The sequence below is a fragment of the Anas acuta genome, chromosome 8, assembly GCF_963932015.1.
Source record: "Anas acuta chromosome 8, bAnaAcu1.1, whole genome shotgun sequence".
Taxonomy (NCBI): Eukaryota; Metazoa; Chordata; class Aves; order Anseriformes; family Anatidae; genus Anas; species Anas acuta.
This window is the reverse complement of record NC_088986.1, coordinates 1,614,432-1,637,554: the sequence shown is the minus strand read 5'-3', so window position 1 is coordinate 1,637,554 and position 23,123 is coordinate 1,614,432. Positions and strand designations below refer to the sequence as shown.

Here is a 23,123-nt window from a genome sequence, read left to right as displayed (position 1 = left end):
GGGACAATAGTTAACGGGGACCTTGTTAATGATGAGCTCTTTCAGATACGGTGGCAGTCCACCAGTGGGCTGATTGAAAAATTGGGAAAGGCAGCACGGACCCGTGCTGAAATAACCACGGGCATGCAGAGGAGCAGAGGCTGCACCTGAGGACAGGCTCCTCTCTCCCACCTCTGTCTTGCGCTGCGGTTGCCTGAGCACTTCTCGTTGCAGTCTACCAGCAGGTAGTGAGAGTTATACTTTGGGTTTCACAGGCTTTTTTCTTTCTTTCTTTCTTTTTCTTTTTTTTTTTTTTTTTTATTCTGGTAATCTTCACCCTTTTCTCATACCTAGGCTTTCTGTAATTGAAATTTCCTGTGCCTTGCCTTCCCTGAGAGAAAAACGGGGGCTGGGAAGGAGGGGAGGGGGAGGGAATCTGTGAGTAGAGCTAACTTTTCAGCCAGCCTCTTTCAGCAAACCTCCTTCTTACCTCTTCATCTCCCCCCTCGGCCGCCCCCGACCCCGTCCAGCCCCGAGCTCTCGGCCCCGGCCGGCACCCCGGGACCCCACCGGGACCCCCGGGAGGGTGAGCCCGGGGCCGGGCGGAGCCGATCGGCGCTGAGGGGAGGCGGAACGGGCCGGGCCGGGGCGGGCCGGAGCCACCGTGCACATGCGGGAGGCTCCCGGAGGCTGCGGGCTGAGACGAGCGGCGCGGCCGCCCGGTGAGTACCCCCGACGGGGCGGGCGGGCGGGCGGCTCCGGGTGGCTCCGGAGCTTTTTTGGGGGGGCATCCCCGGTTCCTACAAGCCGGCTGAAGGCAGGCGGGGAGCCGCCGTGCTCCGGCAGCCGCCGTGCTGAAGCGTGAGGGCTTTGTTGTGAGGGGCAGAGGCGGTGCTCAGCCCCCCAGCCTGCGGCTCAAGGCACGCAGCGACACCCGGGCAGCCCCCGGGGCTCCCGCACACACGGGCTGTGCCCCTCGTGTGCCGCTCAGCAAGACATTTGCTCTCTTTTTTCCCACACCGGCGTGGAATCTGGGGATTTTCTTTTTTTTTTTTCTTCCTTTTTCTTTTTTTTTTTCTTTCTTTTTTTTTTTTTCTTTTTTTTTTTCTTTCTTTTCTTTTCTTTTCTTTCATTTTTTTTTTTTTAATTATTATTTTTTTTTATTTTACAAAAGCTTGCCGTGTATCTTTAGTCCAAGCAAAAGCCTATTTCTCCTTCTTTCCCCCCTCTTTTGCCCCAATCGTGCTTCAGACGGCTGGCTGCTCTCTTTTGATGCTGCCTTGAGTTATCCAGCGCCCGCCCGGCGAGCCAGCGCCTGAAATTACTTGAAGAAACCCCGCTTTTGTGTGGTGACTCAGGTGTTTGGGGTACAGTTGTGCTGTCTGAGGATGTTTACAGCCCCGGGGCAATTTCAGTTTTTTGGAAAGCAGGGCATTTACTTGAAGACCTCGGGCGCTGCGATTGCTCATCCCGAGCACCTACAGACCTGGGCGTTACGTGCACCGCTAGGGCTGGGGCGCTGCAGCATTTGGGTCTGAAGAACCCCTGGATTTAAACAAAAAGCACGGAGTTTATACATTTTGGGCAATTCTTTTGTATTTCCCATCATATGAGAGTTCATTATCTTAAAAAAAAGTGGGATGGCTCCTGTCTCGTTACACAAAACCAACCCGAAATAACTTTTTTATGTATTAATACACGTACCAAACGTTATATTGTCGATGTGTCCCCCTGGAAGTGCCCCTCCGCAGTAGCAAGAGGGGTGATCAGGCTGTGAAGTTTCGCTTTGCAGTGGTTTGCTTGAAATAATGACATCAGGCTGTTAAAATAGCTGCGTCTCTGCAGCGGGTCAGAGGCTATGGAAAATGGTCACTGGTGTGTGCTGTGCCGAAGGACCCGAGGCGCTCTCGCTGCTGTGAGAAAAAAAAGGAAACAGTTGTGAATGCTGATAAAAACATCTCAAAAGCTCTGTGTTGTTTGGTTTATTCTTAACAACGTGCTCACTACCTATCTCTGCATTTTTTTTAGTTTTATTTTTTGTTAGGGTAGAGTTAAATGTTCATAAATAAGCTCTGTGTGATGTTTTTCACTTTGGAAACTCATCTAAAGGAATTACAAGGTTGCTAGTTCCCAAAGTCACATCCGACATTTAACCCACGATGCTTCAGCTCTGGGAATCTTCAGTCTGTGTTAATCACCCGGCATGAAATCAACTCCTTTGGGTTTGGGGGCATCCCTGGGAAGTCTGGGCACGGGTCTGCTGAAATGTTTTTGGTAATGGGGCTGCTGCATCCCTCACCTGCAGCAGTGGACGCCGTATCTGACTCCAGACTGACAGTCGAGTTTTCCTGCCTAGCAGACGCCCTTAGTCGCTCCTCACTGTTCATTAGCTTGTCCTTAACTCCCTCTCCCTGGTGTTCCCACAGCGCTAGGCTGCTGCCTCCAAATGCGTGCCACGGCCGCCTGCCCCTGCGGAGATGTGAGAGGTGAGCCAAGTGTCCGGGCTGGGCGCTGGGAAGCACCAGGCGTTTCTACCACATCTCTTCTGCTCTGGATTTGGCATGTAAAAACGTTGTCTTGGGGAGAAACAGCACATGTTCTTACTCCCCGAGAAGCTGCAGGGGGTGGAAGGTGAGGGGGCATCATGGAAATGTCTGTGAGGATCCCCAGGAGAGAATTAAGAAGCTTGAGAGTTGCTGCTTCTATGTACTGGGTGTTCAAACCCAAAGGCCCTGCCAAATTTTGGCTGTTAGGCAGCTGCGAGGAGCTGGAGAAGTTTACTTTAAAATTTTGGGATCTATTCACTTCTGCACAAAAGTGGAAGGCAGGAGGTGTGAGAGCAGAAATGCAAAAGGGAAATCTTCATCCTTTGCACTAGGGGTACTTAGGGTCTGCTCTGGGTGCATATCACAATAAGATTTTTGGTTCTGGGCTTGCAGGGCATCTTTGAGAAGGAAAAGAGCAAGAATGTCTGTTTTGAAAGCGCAGAGTTGTAAAGTACCTGCAGTTCTGACGTTCCTCTAGCTATGGTGCCTGTCTCTAGGGAGAACCAGGCTGAAAATCAGCAGCTGCATGGGACAGCATCTTGAGAGTCACTGCGCGATGTCAGCAGGGACAGTTAATTAGAAAGGACCCATAAAATAAGCATTTTGAATTTTGTCAAGTTAAAAAATACTACCAATATTTTAAAACGATTTTTTCACTTTTTAGGAACAGGTAAAAGGTACTCATTTCTCTGTAGGAAGCAAAATGTTATTTGCATGGATTGTGCCCGCAGCAATTTGTTTGTTGATGCACTTCACAGCAGGTAAGGCTTTATATATATATATATATATATATAAATTATCACTTAAAAGAAGCACTCTTGCTACTTAGTTTTTTTCTCTCAGCAGTGAAAAAACAGATTGGATTGGTAGATTTTGTCTCGGGTTGTGCTTTTTCGTACAGTAACTGGTAGCGAGGCTTTGGTTTCTGATCTCCAGGTAATCGGATCAGTGAAGACTGTGCACAACAATATATTATGAGTTACATATGCAAAGACAGGAATTCTTACATTAAAAATTTGGGAAGACCCTCTTCCTAGAGGGCAGCATGCTTTACAGACTGAATGATGTATTCATTTTAAAGTTTTTTTTTCCCTATTTTGTTGCAGAAGCGTGCAGTAAAGGAAACGTGGCTGCTAACAAACTTCCCCACGGGGTCGCAGAAATATGTGACAAAGGAAATATGACTGCTAACTCTGCTTCACATGTCCAGCCTGGAACTAACATTACCCTCTCGTGCCAGCTGAAACAACTGAAATACAACGAGCAGTGCAAGATAGCTATTTTCTTTAACAGTTCCGAACTAATTATTAATTATGGCACTTCCGTGAGCACCAAATTTCAAGTCCTGACATATGGCAAGCACATGTTTACGTGCAAAATAGTTTGTGAATACAAGAAAAAACTCATTTGTGGAGTCGATATAATGTCTGGAAGTAAGGAGAATTTCATTATTTCTTGTTCTTAAACGTTTTCTGGGATTCCTCTGAGACTTATGTTAAGAACTAGTATGTGGGTGGCCTTTTCCAGGAAGGGTGCTGTGTTTTATTGGCTTTGTATCTAAAATATTGCTGGCTGGAACTATGCAACAAAAGGGGGCTTCCACACCCGGATTCCCAGCCACCCCCATGGATGTTGGGATCTGGAGGGCTCTGCGTTCATGTCTGGCCCTCTGCACCCACTGTGTATCACTGTGCAACCTCTGAAAAAGCGAATGTGCTGCTTCACGTGTAGTGGCACTTAAATGCTACCCAACTTCCTCATTTACTATTGTGGAACGAAGGAGTTCCAGTAATTGAAAAACGGAGAGGTGCTGAATGAAACTGCTTGTTCAGAGCAAGCAGAATAATGCTCACTCTCTCCTGTGCTATGCTTGAAACACACCAGGCTCTTCAGGACACAGGAGGCTTGCGAGAATAATTCTAAGGAAATTTTAGATTTTCTTCTTGTTGTAGAAGAGCAGCTACTGCAGCAGTAGTCATCTTCTGCATGAGTGCTTTGGTGCCCTATTTTATTTTATTTTTTTTAAAAAAATGGGATAATGGTTGACTGCTTCAAGCAAAGCTTGGAGTGCCCAGTCTGATAGTTGTTCAGCACTTGTATTCATTTGGTATCCTTGCAAGTTCACTGCGGGTTTGCTCTCAAGAGACTGCATGATAGATTTGGCTATTTTCACATTTAGCGACCTCTGAATACTTTGCACTTCATCGCTTGTCTTTAAAAAACAAGCAAACAAAACCAAACCCCAGCATTTCTTCATATTTCTCCTCTCAACAATTTTAAGGAAGAAACTGATGAGAATATCTGTTTAAGATCCTCCAGATCAGCCAAGAAATGTGTCATGTATCCAGTATGGGACAGATGGCAGTCCTACCTGCACCTGGGATAAAGGAAGGCTTACATACATAAACACTACATACGTAATACAGTAAGTAACACAGGGGAGTAGGCACTTTAATACCTGTAATAATAACTTAGAGGGTTTTTTTAATTTTATTTTTGCACTGTTTGTTCCAGATCCAACCTTTTTAGCAAATCACACAAGAGTTGCTTTATGAATCGATCGGTCCAAGGCTGCCATTAACTCTCTCAGCTGAAAAAAACCTTTCCTGTTTACATTTGTGTGTGCTGCACAGCAGTGGTTTACTCACTTCTGGGTTAAGTGGGTAAAGAGAATCAGCCAAGTCATGGCTCCTGTTTTGGAAAGAGATTGTTAATAGTGGGAGTAGTCTGAAAACGGCAGCTTACACCCGCTGTTCTGCAGTGGATTTTCTCAATTTAGTGATTATGTGATTAGCAATGCCTGCAACAGAAAAGCTCTATTCAAGCAAGTGTGTGGGTAGAAAGAATTAATTGACGGTTGCAATCAGCTGGACAGACTGAACTACTGCCTCTTTATTTTTGGAGGTACTGTATGTGACCATCTCCTTGTCCTGCTAAGCTCACTATTGCCTGCTTCTCTTGGCCAAAGTAGGAGCAGCATTTATAGAAACTCATCATTGCTCCTTAAGCAGAAGGACGCTAGATGGTTAATTCACAGAAGAGGAGGGAAGGATGAGTCCTGTAAGTGTTGCAATGGCACATAGAAATACAGCAGTGCTTGCTAGAAATTTATTAAGTGTATTATAAAATGTGACAGATCAGCCCGAAGCAATGTGATAGAATCATCTCTGATTCAGGTGGAGGAAAGTACATGGAGAAGCTAAATGAGTTACCTTTAGAATGGGTTGAATGACAGATTGAGAATGAAAACTCGTGTTTGAAGCCATACCATCTGACCATTAGACTACAGATAAATTAAATATTTAATCACCGATTAAACTTAATCATTTAAATTGTTCAAAAAGTCACAGTCTCAGCAGATCCGAACCAGCACAATTGGGTGGAGATGTGTGCTATACCTCTACGAACTCAGGGATTTAACTTTCACAGGGAAGTGTTAACCGAGAGGATTTGTTCTTTTCTAGGCTGTCAGATGGCACTGACATCTTCTGTTTTCTAGAAGAAAATCTGAGTAATAAATTTGGCTCGCTGGTTCTGAGCAAGAAGTTGAATTTTGACTCCACTTACACAGTTGTGGTTGCCGCCTCCAACGAACTAGGAAGTGCTTTTTCACAGCCACTCATGTTCATGTTGGTAGACATAGGTAAATGTATTACTTACCTTCGTTCAGTTAGAGCAAAGTGAAAACAGTTTGAGCACTGTACCTTTGTCGCTTAAACCTGTCAGAAGAAGTATCCATCCAGTCTCAACTCGTTATTCTGTTTTCCATTAACCCTCCAGTTGTGAGGCATGCCTGAGTGCCATTTTCTTGTTTTTGTTTTTTTTTTTTGCCTCTAGTGAAACCACATCCTCCGAGATTGTTGGTGGAATTTGAAAATTCTGTGACAAATTTCTCATTTGTTTGGCACGATGAAGTTCGAGCACAGCACTGTAGAATAAGATACCGTCCGCTTACTGGTTACGCCTGGAACACGGTAACCCTTTGTTGGAGAAGGAAGGAAGTTGTGATCCTTGGAGGTTGCTTTAATATCCTTGTTTCTTTTTGGAGTCAGTTTTTCCAAATTGGCCTCTCTCTGCTCTCTAGCATCATATTTAAGAAAAACTATTGACTACTAATCAAAACCTCCGTCATTGGTCTAAAACTGAAAGAAAGTAAAACTTGGAAGTCTTTGTATTTATTTTAAATGCTGAATGCATTGCTTGAAGTTGAGTAAAATACACAAACAGAATATTTATCAACTTTATTTCTTTGCGAGTTTAACGTTATATGTCCTTTATCTCCATTAAAGGTTGAAAACGTCAATAGTGAAAATTTCAGTCTTTATGGTCTGGAGCCTCATACAGAATACGAATTTCAGGTTAGCTGTAAAATTCATCCTGAGAGAGGACTGTGGAGTAACTGGAGCACGTTCCAAACCCAGACTCCAGAAGCAGGTAACACAATATGTGGCTTGGTACACTACGCCTGTCTGTAAAGTGTGCATAGAAGTGTAAATTTTAGGTAACGAATTCAAAATGCTGCTTGGTTTTCAGTCCTGGTTAGATGCTCTGTAAATCCAGAAACAAAGCCAACAGAGAAGTGAGCTTGTGTAACAGAACAACCTTCCTCATGAACAACAAAGTAAACTGTTTAAGTTTCTTATGAAAAATGAATTTCAAGAGCTCATTGAGAAATTCTGAAGGATTTATTATTTGGACATTTCTGGAAGTTGGAGAAATTCTCTCTGTGTTGCCTGAAGCCCTAGCAGCAGCCTCCTGCATTCCTGCACATCTGGAAAAGTCAGAGAAAGTTTGTGCAGCTTAACTGGGAAAAGGAAAATGTCTTGTATTGGTTCATATCTAAGCATTTTACTGAATTTCTACAATAATAGCATACAAAAGTCAGAATGGCTGCCAAGCAGCCCTCAGTCTCTAAGGAACCTCAGGTTTGGGAAGCGCTCTCTGGGTTCTTGAGCTCACTTGACAATTTGCTGAGGAGCTGAACGAATCGGCCAGGACACTGCCTGTTCTGTCAGCTTCAACAGACCTGAGGGAGTTTTTAACAAAACGGTTTGATTTTGCCAATTCATCTTTTTCGAAGCAAAGAAAATATTTCCTTTGGAGAACTCCCAGGTCGCTTCCTCCACTAAGGAGTGGAGTCATTGGAGATCCGAATGGTTTTAACCTGGCCACATTCCGGAGAGCAGTCCCCTAACGAATTGCAACGTGAGCAGATAATGTTTCTTGCTTCACAGGACTGCACAGCAGATTCCAGGGAACACACAGCACAAATTTGAAGCCAATTGTGTTAGTTTGTACCAGTTCTAACACTAGAGGTCTTGGCGGTGCTGCAGGCTCCTGTATGTGCTTGCTTGACTTCCCACTGAGCTGTACGAAGTCACAGGCTGCAGAACTGTCAGTTCTGATGAAAGAAGAAAGCTTCTCAGAAGTCTGTGCTTTAACAAAGATGTGTTGGCTGCTTTGGCATTCTCTCCTTTCATACTGTACTTGGCTTTCGTTGCTCCTTTTTTTGTGAATTACTATAAGACCTTCAGGCTCCTGCAGTTATTACTCATGCTGTTTACCACTACTGACAGCATCAGTTTCTGTAAGAAGCATTGATTGATGCAGAAGGTGTGAACTTTTCCTTCCCTCCCCCACCTTCCTCTCAACAGTTTTCTTACTTTCCTGATGCAGTCCGGGTTGCTATGGTACTTGTGGTCAGCATTCCTCCTCCCCAGCCCGTGCTGTAAAACAAGAATATTTCCAACTAATCAATGTCTTCTGACATCAGACTAAGTGTTAGCAAGGTGAGGCTGCAGGTGACGAGCTCTGTCTGCACAATGGTTGCTCTTCTCCAAAGGAGTTGAAGTTCTACTCCAGAATTTTACAAATTTAACAAATTCAGGAGTGTACCTTTTTAAGGTGCTTTTTTTTTTTTTTTTTTTTCCACATTTCACCAGGCCTGAGCTGCCACAAAAACTTGCTTTATGCGAGCACTGTTCTAAAGCGAGCATTTTTTTCTAGCTAACTTATATAGTTCACATGTGAAATGAACCTTAAAATCTGGGCTGGAGTCCAACAGAGGCAATCTGATTTATTTTCTTTCCTGCTTTGAGCTCGCCGCTTCCTCCCTCGCTCACAGGGAGTGCATTCGGATTTTATTTCTTCTGTGGGTCCTGTTTCTTTTCTCTATTCCTGTCACTATTTGCAGTGGATACAGGATTGATGGGTCTTAACGTTGCTGGTATTGAGGATTTTTTTCTGTCCTTTAATTTAGTAAGTAACAGACAGCCCTAGTCCCATTCTAGGTGGGGCTGGGCATCAACTGCCTGCTGCTTATGTTATCCGTGACACTTCTTATTGTAATTTTATTAGTTTATTGTGTGCCGGGACCTTGAGGAACCCAGCTTTATTATCTTTTATCACACCGGCTTTCTTTGTATATCTTTATCTGATTCTGAACTGCTTGAGCACACTGTTCACTAGCTTTTGCAGCGAGAAGTTTGCTTCAGTGTTATTTTGGAAGATTTACTCAAAACGGTAAAGTTGAATGAGTATCAAGCAGTCTAAACACCAAGGGTTTTCCGGAAGCACCTTCCCAGGACTGGCTGTGATTCTGCTCGGTGTTTTGACTACTAAATGTTAATTCTGTAAACATAATGAAAATCTTGGAAAGAACCGGGCTTTAAAACTACGTTTGACAAGGTCCTACCCAACTAGCTGTTAAAGACATTTATTGCCCAGATCTAGATAGCAAGGAGCGGGTACACAAAATTCCCATCACCTTAAGCTGTCCGTTGTTTTAGAATTGATATAGCCAGCCCTAAGGACCTTCATTAGCCCAACTTCTATGCAAAGGTCAGAACTCATACTGTCACTGTGATTTATAGGTTTCCGTGAAAGTCAGTGATTACAGAGTGCAAAATAGTGCCTGGAAGAGCATAACCCTCTCTTATTCTTGTGGTTTGGTCTCTGTGTGACTGCAGTCATCATGGCAGCTGAGCTCCAGCTGGAAGAGCAAATATAGACTTAAAATACAAGATCATACCTTAAAGGCCACAGCACGTTACATCATTTCAGAGAGATTTGAAATCCTAAATTTTAGTCATTTCAGGATTTTTACCTATGCAGCCTATTCAATGTCTTGTTTGTTTGCTTCAAAATACAGTCATTAATTCTGCTCCCTTTTTTCTTTGACATCCAGTGCCCACTGGTCTCTTAGATGTCTGGTACAAAATGCAGGATGTGGACTCTCAAACACAGAACATTTCTCTTTTTTGGAAGGTAAGACATTTAGGTAAAACTAGAGCATATACAGTAATAATCAGCAACTTTGGAGGGTGAACTCTACTTTCCATGTTTGCTGGAAGGGTGTTTAACCAGACAGAGCACAGGGCTCTCACCACTGCTTTGTCCAGAGATATAGAATAACTCTGCTACCCGAGGCTTTCCTCACCAAGGTTTAATCAAATCTTTCTCTGTCTAGAATGTCCCTTTAAACTCTTTTTCTGTACAGGTGTGAAACAAGCAACAGGCAAGCCACATGCAAAATAGTTGGCTAATAATAAAGCTGCAAATCTGAAACTGGACAAACTCAGTGCAAGTATTTTCGTATACAAGGGGCAGAAAATATTTGGTTGTTTGGGTCTGCTCAGTAAGCTGGAGGGCTGGTGGCTGAGGCCCTATAAAGGAAATTATGATGTCTCAAATGGAAAATAGCTTCAAAAGAATTCAGATTAAAACTCAATTGAATAACCTGCGGATTAAAAATTCCACGTTACTATACAATTTGGGCTCTTTTCTAACAACAGGCTCAGTGAAAGTTTGTCTTCAAGCAGCAAGGAGCTGTCAGTGACATCTCTCCCACATCGTGCTTCAGATCCTGACCTCAGGGACCGCATTAACAGAGGGAAGCATGGCAAACAGCCATAAATAAAAACGTGTGGCTTGGCTTTACAGGCTCCTTATTGCATCCTTTCTGTGGAACTTGATGCAGAAAGGTGCCATCCAAGGTGCTCAGTAACTCAGTTTCTTCGGTCTTACCAATACAGCACTAAGAAGTCAGGTCTTAGGAGGGGTGTTCAAATTGTGGGGTGTTTGTTGCAGCGTTTTTTTCAAACCCATTAAGATATATATATTTTTTAAGCTTACATTTTCTTTGACTTGCAGTTTTCAGTCTGTAGTTAATCTTCCAAATGCTATATCTCCTCTCCACAACAAGTAGTACTGCACTGTAAGTGAAAGCAGCAATTCTCGGGTAATTATTTGACTTTGTGGCTTTAAGATGTTTACCTTGCAGTGGAGTGCTGGCAACACTTTCTTTATCTACACGGACTTCCTGTAGTATCATTCATAAAATGGGTGTGATACGTTGTTTTTATAGTTTTCAGAACAGATCCAAGGCAGAAGACGCAGACAGTACAATGTATTACCAGTGTATGTTTTCGTGTTTTCCCATTAATTAATACCAAGGAAACTAGTGCCAGTTTAGTTTCATCAGGGTTTCAGAATAGGTTCAGACACTGCATTTGTCCTGAGACACTGCCAAAGTGTTTGTAAAACTGCAAACATTTTCCTATTTTTAAGGGTTTTTTCCCCACTTCCTTTTGTTTGGTTTTGTTTTGTTATGACCAAAAAAAAAAAAAAAAAATCAACAAAAACCCAAACAGCCAAACAAATTAACTAACTACGTAGGAACTGTAGGAAACTGTGAAACTGATAGTATGAAGAGTGCGCTCAGTCACCCAGAGTGGAAAAAACAGCACCAGAAGTGTTACAAGTGACAGTATAGACTGACTCTTCAAAGCGATGTGTATTTAAGTGGTTGCGTTTAAATAGTTCTTTATCTCATTGTGGCTTTTATCAAAATTCTAGATTTCACCGAAATCAAAACTTGCTCATTTTTACGTATCTAGCTATGCAGTCAGTGCTCTTTTTCCCCTTGTGAGAAGTGTGACTTCAATCTGAAGAAACAGAGATCGGTATCTTGCACTGCCCCTGGGGATGTTTCTGTTCGGAAGGGCAGCAGGTCACCAGCTAAAGAGCTTCACCAAACTGGACTTACACAGGAATATATAAAGAAATAGGAAATAAAAAGAAAGATATGTAACCGTAAGAGAGAATTTCAGGTAAAATGTGTGCTCTTGTCCCTATAATTAGGGAATTAACTCAGTTACACTTTTGCTTCAAAAAACAACAAACCCAGCAATCTGGTATGAAGAATACCCAACGTGACAAAGATGCAGAGTCTAATAAATTTAGGGAGGGAGAGATTCCAGGGGCCGTTCTTTCGGAGGGTCATAACTGCTACCAGGGAACTCTGTTCAGCAACTGAACGCTGGGCACACAAAAAGGGAAACATCTTTGTGGAGGCACTAAGTCGTCAGGTAGCACGTTATCAGGTTATGATCTGGAGAAGGAGAAGAACGTGGCACTTACCAGAAGGTGAGACGGGAAAAATGTGGGCAGATGCTGTGGATTCCTAAGAGAAGAGCAATGAAGGAGCTGGAACAAGGTTTGGGAATTGGAAGGACAGGTCACAGGGCTGGGCTACAGCAAAACCAAAGGGAGAACTCAACACAGGTGTTACATCTTACAGCTGTTACACAGATGTGCAAAATAATGGGAAAAGGGAAACTGCAGCCAGTATACTAGTCGATAAAGCCAGGAAAAGTTTGGAAAGTACATTTATTTTTTTTTTAGTAATAAAAATACCAGTTCATTTGTGAATAGTATTCTCAGGCTGGTACTGAGGAGGAACTATATTGTCTTTAAAATGCCATAACCGTACTAAAGGCCAACAGATCTCTTAAAAAAAAAAAAAAAAAAAAAAAAAAAGCAGTCTCAACAAGATGACCAAGCAATCCCTCTAGCAGTGCCATGCCGTGTTTCCTCTTGCTTTTAGAAAAGAAAATAGTAAAAACTGCTCGTCTGTTACTAAGAACATTAGCTGGAATTTGCTGTTGTCCAGCCAGTCACATTGTCACTGAACTAGCCTCTTCTTTGTTAGAACAAAAAGGGAGGAATAAAAAATTCCCTTCAGGTGAAAGCTCCTGACTTGTACCAGGTACCTTGAGCATCTGAACTGGGGAGATGCCCTGAAGCCACCATGTGCCACAGGGCAGGAGATCTGGAGTTCCAGAAAAAGGCTTTTTTTGGAGGGCTGATAGCAGGCTGATAGCCTGCACAAGGCAAGAGATCTGTCTGATCTTCTAATTATGGTCACCGGCTCCCAGGAGGTGGTGAAATGTTACTTTGGATGTAGTGTGTCTTGGAAAGGAAGAACAGGGAGCCAAACCAGTGCCTCCCTCCTGGGGCAGTTCTGAAACCCTCCCAGGCAGCTCCTCGGTTTGGTACAATCAAAGGGTGTTTGCAATGCACCGAATGATGGTTATTGTTGGGTTTTTATTATTATTTTAATATTTTATTATTATTTATTATTCCCTCGTCTCCCAGTCCTTGGTCCTGTCAATGCTAAGAACTGTGTTTTCTTTTCAGGCTCTGAGCAAGTCAGAAGCAAAAGGCAGAATCCTGCGGTACACGGTGACCTTTGAAGCACTAAATCGTGGCGGTCCCGAAGCAGAGGTTACCACACAGACCAGTTACACCAGAACCACTGCAAAGCTGGACTACAGGATAACAGTCACTGCTGACAACTCGAGGGGAAGCTCGCCTCCTGCAGTCATCATCACTGACCTAGGCATCGGGGGTAAGGGGCTGAGCCACGGGAAATAATATTCGTGCCACAGAAGCATCCAAATCCTACCACTTTGTGCTCCCTAGGGTTGATCTCAGTGAATCTGCAGTGGCTGGAGTTAGATCCAGTTACAAATATTGTCAAGGGCAAGGGTGCAGGTTCGTGACAAGTCAAGTTGCCCTGAATTAGGCCAGCTGTACGGGTGGAAGCCTCCCTGTAAGCTAGGCAGGCTGACACAGCAGCAAAGAAACTATGCAAAATTAAGTAAAATAAAAATAAAAATCAGGGGAGAGGGCAGAAATGCAGGGAGAGTGATGGTGAGGGGAAATCACAGCAGAAATAGAACTGTGTATAATTTCATGGAGGTAGTAAGGCAAGGACTGTTTTGCAGGCTCAGTCCAATTGTGTTTGTTACCAAAAAAAAGACATTCAGGAAAGATGTTGGTGTTTTGAAAAACTGGGGACTTTCCCCACATTTTCTCCTGGGCCTGTCTGTGGAAGGAAGAACTTTGGTCTTGTGGGAATCTTGTGTGTTTGTGGTTGTAAGGCAGGAGCAGGGGCGTTACTGGGTGCTGTGATGGGATCTTTCTAGGGCTTGGGGGTGGCAGAAACAAAGCTGTGTATGTTCAGACCACCACACCATGAGACAAGGTAAGGCTATGGCTGTATTCCTGCCAGCACAGGCAGATTTCACCCAAGTAATCACGACATTTTCTTCCAATTTTAGTTTATTTTCGTACACTGCATAGCATCAAACTGGATGAAACACAGTAAAAAACATGTAGCAAACTTACCAAGTCCACCTGGTTTGTGCTGATGGTGTGGTTTTTGTCTGGTTGTTCTTTCTTCCATGTAAGATTTACCTCCTCCTCAGAAAGTCTCCGCTCTCCCGATGGGAAATGGCAGCATCTTTGTCAGCTGGAAACCTCCCAATAAATTCACTGCGTTCATCAATGGCTACGTAGTGGAATGGATGGACACACACAGGAAGAAGAGCCTCGCACCTCCTCCGACCTGGGTAAAGCTCATAGCAGCCAACCTGTCTACAGTGATATCAGGTAACTGCCACACAGAGATAGGACAGTGCTGAAGTGCCATTTTATTTTGGAAACTGTTTAGGAAACAAGTCAGGTTCTAATTTTTACTAATTCAGCATAAGAAATTGCGGTATTTAAAGCTTTCTATATAGGAAGAAAAAAAGTCAATGGTTGCTTCGAGTTCAACCCAGCAAGTCCCTCAACTGAGATTTATACCTTGTAAGTAGAATGCCTCAAAAAAAAAAAAAATCAGTCCTTCTGAAATGAAATAAGACATTTAAAACTCAGCTGGAACACAAGATGAAAGACTTAACAGTATTTCCATTGTAGCAGTTATTTGCTACTCATCCAAACCAGCGGCTGTATTCTTTATATCAACTATAGCTGTGAAGTTACAGGGTGACAGTCAGTGTTATTCTAGTTAGGATTTCCCATTTTCCATCCTGGTGTTGTGCCTCCCTGGATTTTAAATCCCTGCTCTTGAGCAACTGGAAAAAAATTAACCAGCAAGTTCATGTTGTTACTTCGTAGTCTGTTTTGAAAAATAGAAAAATTAATTACTGTCACTCATTCATAACCCCCATTGAACATTCTGGGGGGACGATGTTCGTATGAAGTCATGAGGAAGAAAGGTTGTTAGGTTTGTGTGCCTGCTTGGTGACCTTACACACAGCAAAACCCTCTGTGGCATATTGTAGAGTAATAAGCTGTGTAAGAGCCACTTTCCTCCTCTGCTTACCTTGAGCACAAAACGTGGTCCAAGGGTTTTTTTTGGAGGATCCAGGTCTTCTGTCAGCCACTGCTTCATGAAACAGCCAAGGGTTTCACCCTTGAGGAGTGTCAGTATGGCTTTTTAATACACGTTGAGGTTGTGCCAAGCTAAATAGGAGACCATGATGCATTTTTTTTTCTTACTTTATGAAAGATGTGTAATAAATGAGACAGTTCATCTCAGATCTCTCAGGTAATAGTCTCATCTCATAGTCATATATAATAGTCATCTCATACTCGCAGGTAATGAAAATATTTAGCCATAACTGTAAATACTTTCTTTGGGTAATTATCCACTTTTATTTATTTTTTTTTATTTAGAACACATAAAAGATAACGTGTGCTACGACATCAGTGTATTTGCACTTTATCAGGACAGAGCTGGACGAGTGGCATCAGTCAGGGGATACTCAAGAGAAAAAGGTAAATCGTGGTAATACCCTTCCAGAGATTTTTAAGCCAGCTTAAATCGTTCAGCTTTCAAAGTCAGTCTTGTGTTTTGTAGCACCATCAGCCGGGCCCCAGATGTACACAACGCCACAGACAAATGGTGTCTTGGTTTCGTGGGAGGACATCCCTTCCCACCAGCAAATGGGCTGCATCACGGCGTACAACATATACCTGCGAAAAAAGGACAGCGAGGGAGCTCCGGCTGTCTACGGTAGGTGTCTGGTGAAAAACGACGAGGTGTGCACGTGCTGTGCATTGAGGGGAGAGGGGTGGGGGGAGAGATGCCTTCAGACAGCTCTGTATGGCTGAGGAGTCACAGACAGACACTCTGCCGTGAGGTTTAGCAGCAAGGTTCAGATGCAGAGCTCTGCTACATGCTCCAAGGTTGGGAAATCCCATTCTTTAGCCTTAAACACAGTAAAAACGTGTGCTAGATGCTTCATTTTCTTCTCCCTCTCTTCCTTTCAGCCATTTCTAATGCAACTTCCCAACGCGAATTTTACATCACAAACCTACAGCGCGGTGAGAACTACATCCTCTGGATGACAGCGTCAACGGCTGCTGGGGAGAGCCCCTGGGGCAACAGGGAGCTGGTTTGCTTGGAAAGTAATGAAGCTCTTGGTCTCTTGCCCCCAGCAGAGAGGTTCTGTCCCTGGTCCAGTGCTTTCCACACACTAGAAATGCTTTATGCATTTTTTAAGTGCTGAAGATCTCTAGTTTCAGAAGGGTTTAAGATGCACCGTACTTTTCTTTGTCTCCCACCTCTGTTTTTGTGCTAAGCTTTTATCTGTATCATTGATAGTTCATGGCTTGCAGCCTTGCTTATTGCAAAGAGGGAAAGAAGAGTTTGACCCTTTCAAGTTGCTTGCCCAGGTGTTTGTGCACATCAGGTTCTGGCACAGATATCTATGTACACAGATATCTGTGTACAGGTCTCCCATGGGAACCCTCACTGTGGTACAGGAGCAGCTGTCACCTCAAAGACATAGGGAGCACAGAATTACGAGTGAGCTTGTGTAGTGTGCAAGGCTATCTCATGTGGTCCTTGCTTCTGTATTGCCCAGGGGATGCAAAAACGAGCCCCTTTGCAAAAGATTTTTGAGCACAGACAACAGAAGTAATCAGGTTTTGTCCTGCAAGGTGAATTGCTTTGATCGTGTTTGTTTTGAGCCTAGATCAAAAAAAAAATTGAAAAGGTATTAGATAAAATTTGTGCTCAAGTACTGTCAAAAAGTTTCTTCTGCTCAGTTTCCTCACAGTGTGCCACAACAGGAATCAGAGTGGAGAACGGGAACCTGAGCTGTAAATATACCACGTCGCTGCAGCAGGCACAGGCTCACGCACTTGGAGCACGAACTATTGACAACAGCTCTGGTTTACCAGCTCCATGCTGTGCAGACCCACCTGCAAACTGAGAGAAGGCTCTAACTTCTAAGCAGCCGAGCTGTACGAGTTCAGAAATACATCGCCACAGCCTGGCGATGCTGCACAGCCCTCTGGAGGCACGCTCGTTTCATGCTCTCAGAAGAAGCCTAGAGAGTTAAAACAATCTGGACAAGTTAAAAGTAGCAAAGTGTGGATTTCTGAAAATTACATTTAAAATAGATGGTGCAAGCACATCGACACCAAGCTATTCACTGAGCCCAGTTAAGCCACTGATGGTTTATTAAACACGTACTAAAGATTTCCCTAAAATCTTCTCTACTTAACACCGCTCCCTTGACTTCCTCTGCCAGGGGCAGGTTCAGTACTAGAGGAGAGACCAGCAATTGCATATTTTGGATTGAGGGCTATCGAGAGGCAGTGGTAGACCTTCTAATTTGACAATGAACCATTTTCTCCAAAAGCCATCAGTCCATTCAGATTCCTGATTTTAAGCCTAAAAATTGTTGGTATCTTTTATGAGTACAAGCACTAGTCAAGCCATGGTTGTTGTCCAATTTGAATGCAGATATTTAATTTATTTTTTTTTTCTTATTTAAAAATATCCAAATGTGCGTGTTCTGTATTTCAGGTGCTGTGGACTGGCTCATTGTTGTACTTACGTGCAGCTTCTTCGTGTTTTCAGTCTGCGTGTGCTCCATGCGTCCTGCAAGAAAAGTGTGAGTGCATCGACCTGTTTGGGTTCAGTAACAGATAGCAGTTCTGGTAGGAGGCGCAGGAATGTGCTTTCAGGACATCTTGGGGCAGAGAGAGGATTGTTTTGAAGGAAGGTTTCAGATTACGAGTGTAAGAACACAAACTGTGCTTAAAATATAGCAGTGGTTCATAGCTCAGATTGTTTAATCTAGAGCTTAAGGCTTCCACTGAAATGAATTTGTCGTACAATCCTTGGAATGAAGTCAGGCTGTGACTAAAAGCCATTTTTCTTTACAGCAACCTGAACACCTCCCCAAGCAGCCCTTCCAGGACTGCAGGTCGGGGCCGTGCCCAGCACCCTGTGCTGGGTGCTGCTCTTACTCATAAACAGCTAACGAGGGCTGGCAGGAAGACGATGCTGCGCAGCATTTATTTTTGCTAAATCAGGAGTTGCTCAGCATTACCTCACCCCTGGCCTCGTACCTGGGAAACGTGAGCACCCAGAGCAGGCACCCCCGGATTTGAACTAAGACTGGGGGAATTATTGTCTGCTCTTGAAGTGTTGCGATGGCCCCAAACATTTGAATAAGAGTAAGTCAAAAGCTGTTCTGTCCAGCCAGCCAAAACCGATGCATTCCCCAAAACTTCATCAAGATCCATCCGTCCCACACAGGCTGGGTTTCTGCTGATCTGTGATTACACAGAACTCGTCAGTAATTACACACACAAGCAGCACAGCCCAGTGCAGCAGCACTCGCAGGTATCGGCATTTTAATGCCGATAATTTAATTTCTCTTGTTCCATTTGCAGGTTGTACTCTCTGCTTTCTGCCACCGTGCCCCAGTGGCACGACAAAGCCATCCCCGATCCAGCTAACGCGACGTGGGCTAGGAGTTACGCTGCTGTGAAGGTAAATCACGCTTTTCTTCTTCTTCTAATCCCCAACATCTTCAGCGGAAAAAGCAATCAGAGCTTTGTGCGTCGGTAAGCTCTTAATGCAGCAAATCCAGCAATTTCTGGCGCTGGATAAGCCCTGCTCCACGTTGCAGTGTGCATCACATAAAGGCAAGCACAACGCAGAGGTTTTTATTTCTAGCAGTAGCTGCTGTGCAGAGGTGTTTGCATTTCAGGGGTGGGAGGCTGCAAGGTGCTGCCTGCAGGATTAACGTGGCTGCTGTCCATGTGCCTCTCAGCAGGGCGAGCTGAGCGTGCCCTCCAGCCTGTTCCTGCGGGACACAAGCAGCTTCGAGGAGCCTGAAACCATAGAAGTCGAGGAGGGCTTCACGAAGACAGACTCCCAGATTTTCCACGAGAAGCTCATCTTCGGCAAGGTTCACGGCAGAGAAAATCACGACTGGCAGTCGGAAAGCAGCTTCGGGAAGCAGGAATCGGAGTACAAGGCTCTGCCCAGCACAACGGACGGGGACAGCTACGAGCATCAGCTCCCGTACTTGTACAGAAGGATGGCAGAGGTGACAGAACAGATGCAGCCTGCTCCCGAGTACCTCGCTAACCCCATCTCCGACAGAGCTGCGGGCTACCTGCCCGCAGGCATCCTGGCCCCTGCGACGGACACCGCTGCCGAGCAGCAGGAGCTCGAGTGCAGCCCCATCTCTGTCTTCCCAACCACTTTTCTGCCGCCCGTGTTTTCCTACGGAGGGAAACTGAATTTGGACACGGTGAGGCTGAACGGCAGCTCTTTCACGAGGTAGGGGGGCGGAACGGTCTGGCCTTGATTTCTGCACTTGGTGGAGTATTTCAGTGCATTTCACTGCAGCCGGTACAACAACTCGTATGTGACACCTCCAGGGGACAAAAGCCAACTCCCAAACCTCTCCAGCAGTGCCAGTCATGCCTTACAGAGCATGCTAAGGTAGAATTAAAGACAGAAGAGCCAGGATTGCTGGGGCTCAGCAGCCTGCCTTTTTGAGAGTTTAATTGCTCAGGCTGCCTTTACACAGCCTGGGTACCCCCAGGTCCCTGTCCCACTGACCACAAGCAACCAAGTCTGGCTTGAACTACATCAGACAAGCTAAAAATCATTTAAAACAATGCTTGCCCAGAAGAAAAAGCGCTGATTTCAGTAAGGGTCAGCCCTCAGCATCTGACAGGATCACGGTTGCAGCCCGTGCTCCAGCTGCACCCAAGTGAGAAATGCGACATTTGGAAATCTGCAGGAGCTGGTGCTAAACCTACACGCCCAATATCCCACAAACAGCGTTCCTCAAAGAGAGGGAACATTGGCACGAAGTCATTGCATCCCCATGACCCTGGTGCTACAGCCCCACACGGGCCCCAAAAGATGGGAGATTTGTTATTTCTGCAGCAGGGCTGAGCAGCTCCATCAGGAGCCTGCCCCCGTGGCTCAGTTTGGAGAAATCCTCAGCAGAAATTAAGGAAGAGGCAGCACATGGGTACAGTAAGTCAAATGGACCGTGGAGAATTTAAATGATTTATTGAAGTGTTCTAATTACAGGCTTGAAGCACGTGTTACACACGTAATGACTCTGTTTACTCGGTGTAGATATGTGATGCGTATTTATAAATAGGATGTTGGGAACCTGCAGTTTTCGTGTTTTCTCTGTTCAAGCTCAAGTGCAGCTGGGCACAGGACAAAACACCCTTAAAAGCAAAGCTGGAGGTTTGCTCCTAGGGGTGAGGTTGTCCAGATTTGACCTTACCTGGAGCACCAGCTCTTTATCTCCTTTCCCTGACTCAGGTGACTTCCCCACCCCCAGCCGGCCATACAAGCAGTGCCATAAATTCATGTAACAGCCTCCTGTGACACTAAAATCTGCTACCTAGCTCAAGGAGGAGACAATCCTTGGCAGCTCTGCAAACATCTCCTTTTAAAGCAGAAACAAACATACCTGCAGCACAAGACTGCTGCTTCAAGGCCACAGCTCTCCCCACCACTTTTCCCTTAAATTAAAAATTATAACTTTACTGCTGCATTAGGGGGATCTCTTTGCCCATTCCCCTAGTTTTTATTCCAGATCCAGCCACGTTATCTTCTACAGGAGCTCTATAAACTGATGTGATCCCAAGTCCAAAGACCACTGCATGACAGGACTGATTTTGATGGTAACGCTGCCTTCTGATTTGGTGCCAAAATCAGGGGTATTATCAGCATCACTGATTGTATGGGGTGCTGTACCTCTGCTTGCACTGATACCTCTACAGTGGGCAGTGTCTGCTGTTTCTGCATACTGAGAACAAAGTAAAGCCAACACTGAGCCAACTGCTGGTAGATTTGCTCTATAGCTGTGCACCCCGCAGCAGCAGCCCCCAGGAATGCAGAGCAGCTCGGCTGCCCGGCCAGCCTCAGGTCCATGGCATGCCCCAAGCACAGGGCAGGGCGCTGGGTGTTGGGAAACGCTGCAAAAAAAGAGCCAAGGAGGAACACCCCGGTAACAGCCCCCAGGACAGCAGCACACCATCACCCAGCGGCCTCGTGCTGTGCTCCTCGGGGCTCCTCCAACAGCAAAAACAGCTGCTGAGAAGCGGGATCCTGGGGAGCATCCCCCTGCTCTGGCGGGTGGGTGCAGCGCCCAGGCCCTCCTGCAGGCATCCCAAGGGATCCTCCTCTTACCGGGGCTGTGGCAAGGTTTGTTCTTCCCGTCCATCACCTCTGCAGTCCCTTTTGGGTGAGGATTCTCACCCCTACTCTCCAGCAACTTGACACGAGCTCACCGCGTTCACAGCAAGCACTGTGATGAAGAAGAAGTGACCCCCAGATGTCACCAAGCCTCTTGCTCAGGACACACACACACACGAGCTCATGAAGGCTCAGTGCAATCTGCCTCACCACGAGCAATGCAAACTCCCCCCTTCCATCCCCAATTCCAACAGGGCTTTAAAAACCCGCAGGATCTGCTACCTGCAGACCCCAATGAAGCCACGTGCCAGGAGGCTCCACAGCAGCTCCTGCAGCACAGCCCTGCTCACGGCGCTGCCGGGGGCTCAGCCTGGAGCTGTGTTTCCAAACAATATTTCAGAACAGTATTTGGAACAGTATGTTCCAAAATAGGTGCTCAGACTGCTCCCAGGGCTGCAGGCATTGCCCAGCAGCAGTTTCACACCCGAGGTGTCAGAGCTCCCCCCTGCTCCACCCATCGCGGACACTCTCCATCTGTCAGCTGCACACAACCCAACCAGCCACCCCTTCCCAAAGCAGTTTTTCTTCAAAAAGGTTAGAAAAGAGCACTGCTGTCAGCAAATTGTCAGCAACCTACCTGTGCGCACCGACCTTTGACTTCAGGCACGTTGCCAGCTGCTTCCAAAATCACTCAGCACAGCACGCCAGGACGCATCCCTTCCTCCGGGCTCTTAAAGCACGAGGCTCCCGCATGGGGCTCCCCAAAAGTCCTGCTCCAACTTGAGGAGACAAACGGCACCACGGGTAGGGGTAAGAGCCAGCTACTGAGCTCCTGAGGGTCTCCTAGCGAGGCCACACAAACCCTTTTCCCCATCAGGCTCAAGCTCCCCAGCACGAGCACCGCACTCGGCTTTTCCAGCCAACCTCTGTGCCGGGGCACTCGGTCCTGGCTCAATTTCACCCCAAATCAGGCAAGGGCAGAGCAAACGCGGGTGTGCAATGAAGGCAGCGTGGTCGTTGTAACGACTGCAGGACAAGCAGCGGGTTATAGCAGGTGCTGGTGTCAGCTCCAGGCGTACGTCCTGCATTTATTAAAGCAAGGTGTGGCTACGCAAACCCATCCCAATGGGCAAAATTGTTACAGGTAGGAGGGGCGTCAACTCCCACATATTCACACCACTTTCTGATGTTCCATTTTCCTCAGAAAAACGTCTTTCCCACACAGCCAACACTTACATTTATTGGTCTCTCCCATTTCCTCCCAGCATCAGCAGCATCCAACCTGTAAGATGAACTTTCCTGCTCCAACCCTGCCATCGTTAAATTCGCACGCCGATTTGCACCGCGTGCTCCTCCCTCTCTGACCTTTTTTCTGCTGGCCACCTTTTCCAGATTGTTCAGATCTTTAAAGGTTTAGTCCCCTGGATTTGGTGTGACAGCATAAGGAGAAGCAGGACAGAAGTGTTACTGAAGAGCAAGCTCATTGACAGAGACCTGTTCCCTGAGTCCCTCCCCAGCACCACGGCCACGGGAAGATCCGGACTACTCGGGGCAGGACCTAGAGGACCCGCTGCTAACCTAGGCGTTTTCACCTCCGTGTGTTTCATGACATTTCTAAAAGAGCATGAAAATAAACCTTTATTTCAGTTAACACCCACCAATATTAAAGATAGACGTTCACAGTTTTAGTTCTCGACAGGAATGGACTGAAAGAGGCAAATTTACATCTAGCAGAGCAGACAGACCAGGGGTAAGCTCAAGCTGTCCTTAAAGTCATCCGTGACATGCCACCGGGAAACCGCTCTCTATCCTACAGCAGGGAGAGGGAAAGCTTCTGGCCAAGTCCGGCCAGCAGGGCCCCGAGGGACTGGAGGGCCCAGAAGTGTTTCTGCACATCAAGGTGTTCATTTATGTATTATTTGAGGCGTCCCTAATGCTGGAAGCGCAGCACGTCCTACAAAGGAGGCAGAAGAGAAACAACTCGG

The 23,123-nt window shown here is 45.6% G+C and overlaps 1 protein-coding gene across 2 annotated transcripts; it reads left to right on the top strand.

Annotated features, from left to right (window-relative positions):
- The first annotated feature begins 199 nt into the window (after positions 1–199).
- IL12RB2 (interleukin 12 receptor subunit beta 2) lies at positions 200–20,106 on the top strand. 2 transcript variants are annotated; one of them, XM_068689743.1, is made up of 17 exons: positions 200–701; positions 2,406–2,465; positions 3,190–3,286; positions 3,632–3,958; positions 4,836–4,950; positions 5,990–6,168; positions 6,363–6,499; positions 6,815–6,959; positions 9,712–9,791; positions 13,005–13,215; positions 14,061–14,261; positions 15,333–15,434; positions 15,517–15,672; positions 15,930–16,067; positions 17,476–17,563; positions 18,351–18,450; positions 18,737–20,106. In XM_068689743.1, the coding sequence occupies exons 3-17, from the start codon at positions 3,229–3,231 to the stop codon at positions 19,250–19,252; spliced, it is 2,553 nt and encodes an 850-aa protein (XP_068545844.1). In that variant the 5' UTR covers positions 200–701; positions 2,406–2,465; positions 3,190–3,228; the 3' UTR covers positions 19,253–20,106. The 2 variants fall into 2 exon arrangements, with proteins under 2 accessions (XP_068545844.1, XP_068545843.1); XM_068689742.1 differs by having other exon boundaries at positions 211–701; positions 18,734–20,106.
- The last annotated feature ends 3,017 nt before the right edge of the window (positions 20,107–23,123 follow it).

Bases quoted from the DNA above. Each gene is read 5' to 3' on its own strand.
- IL12RB2 (XM_068689742.1), top strand. From the start codon at position 3,229: ATGTTATTTGCATGGATTGTGCCCGCAGCAATTTGTTTGTTGATGCAC. The intron at 6,500-6,814 runs GTAACCCTTTGT...TCTCCATTAAAG, and splicing joins CTGGTTACGCCTGGAACACG to GTTGAAAACGTCAATAGTGA. The intron at 14,262-15,332 runs GTAACTGCCACA...TTTTTTATTTAG, and splicing joins CCTGTCTACAGTGATATCAG to AACACATAAAAGATAACGTG.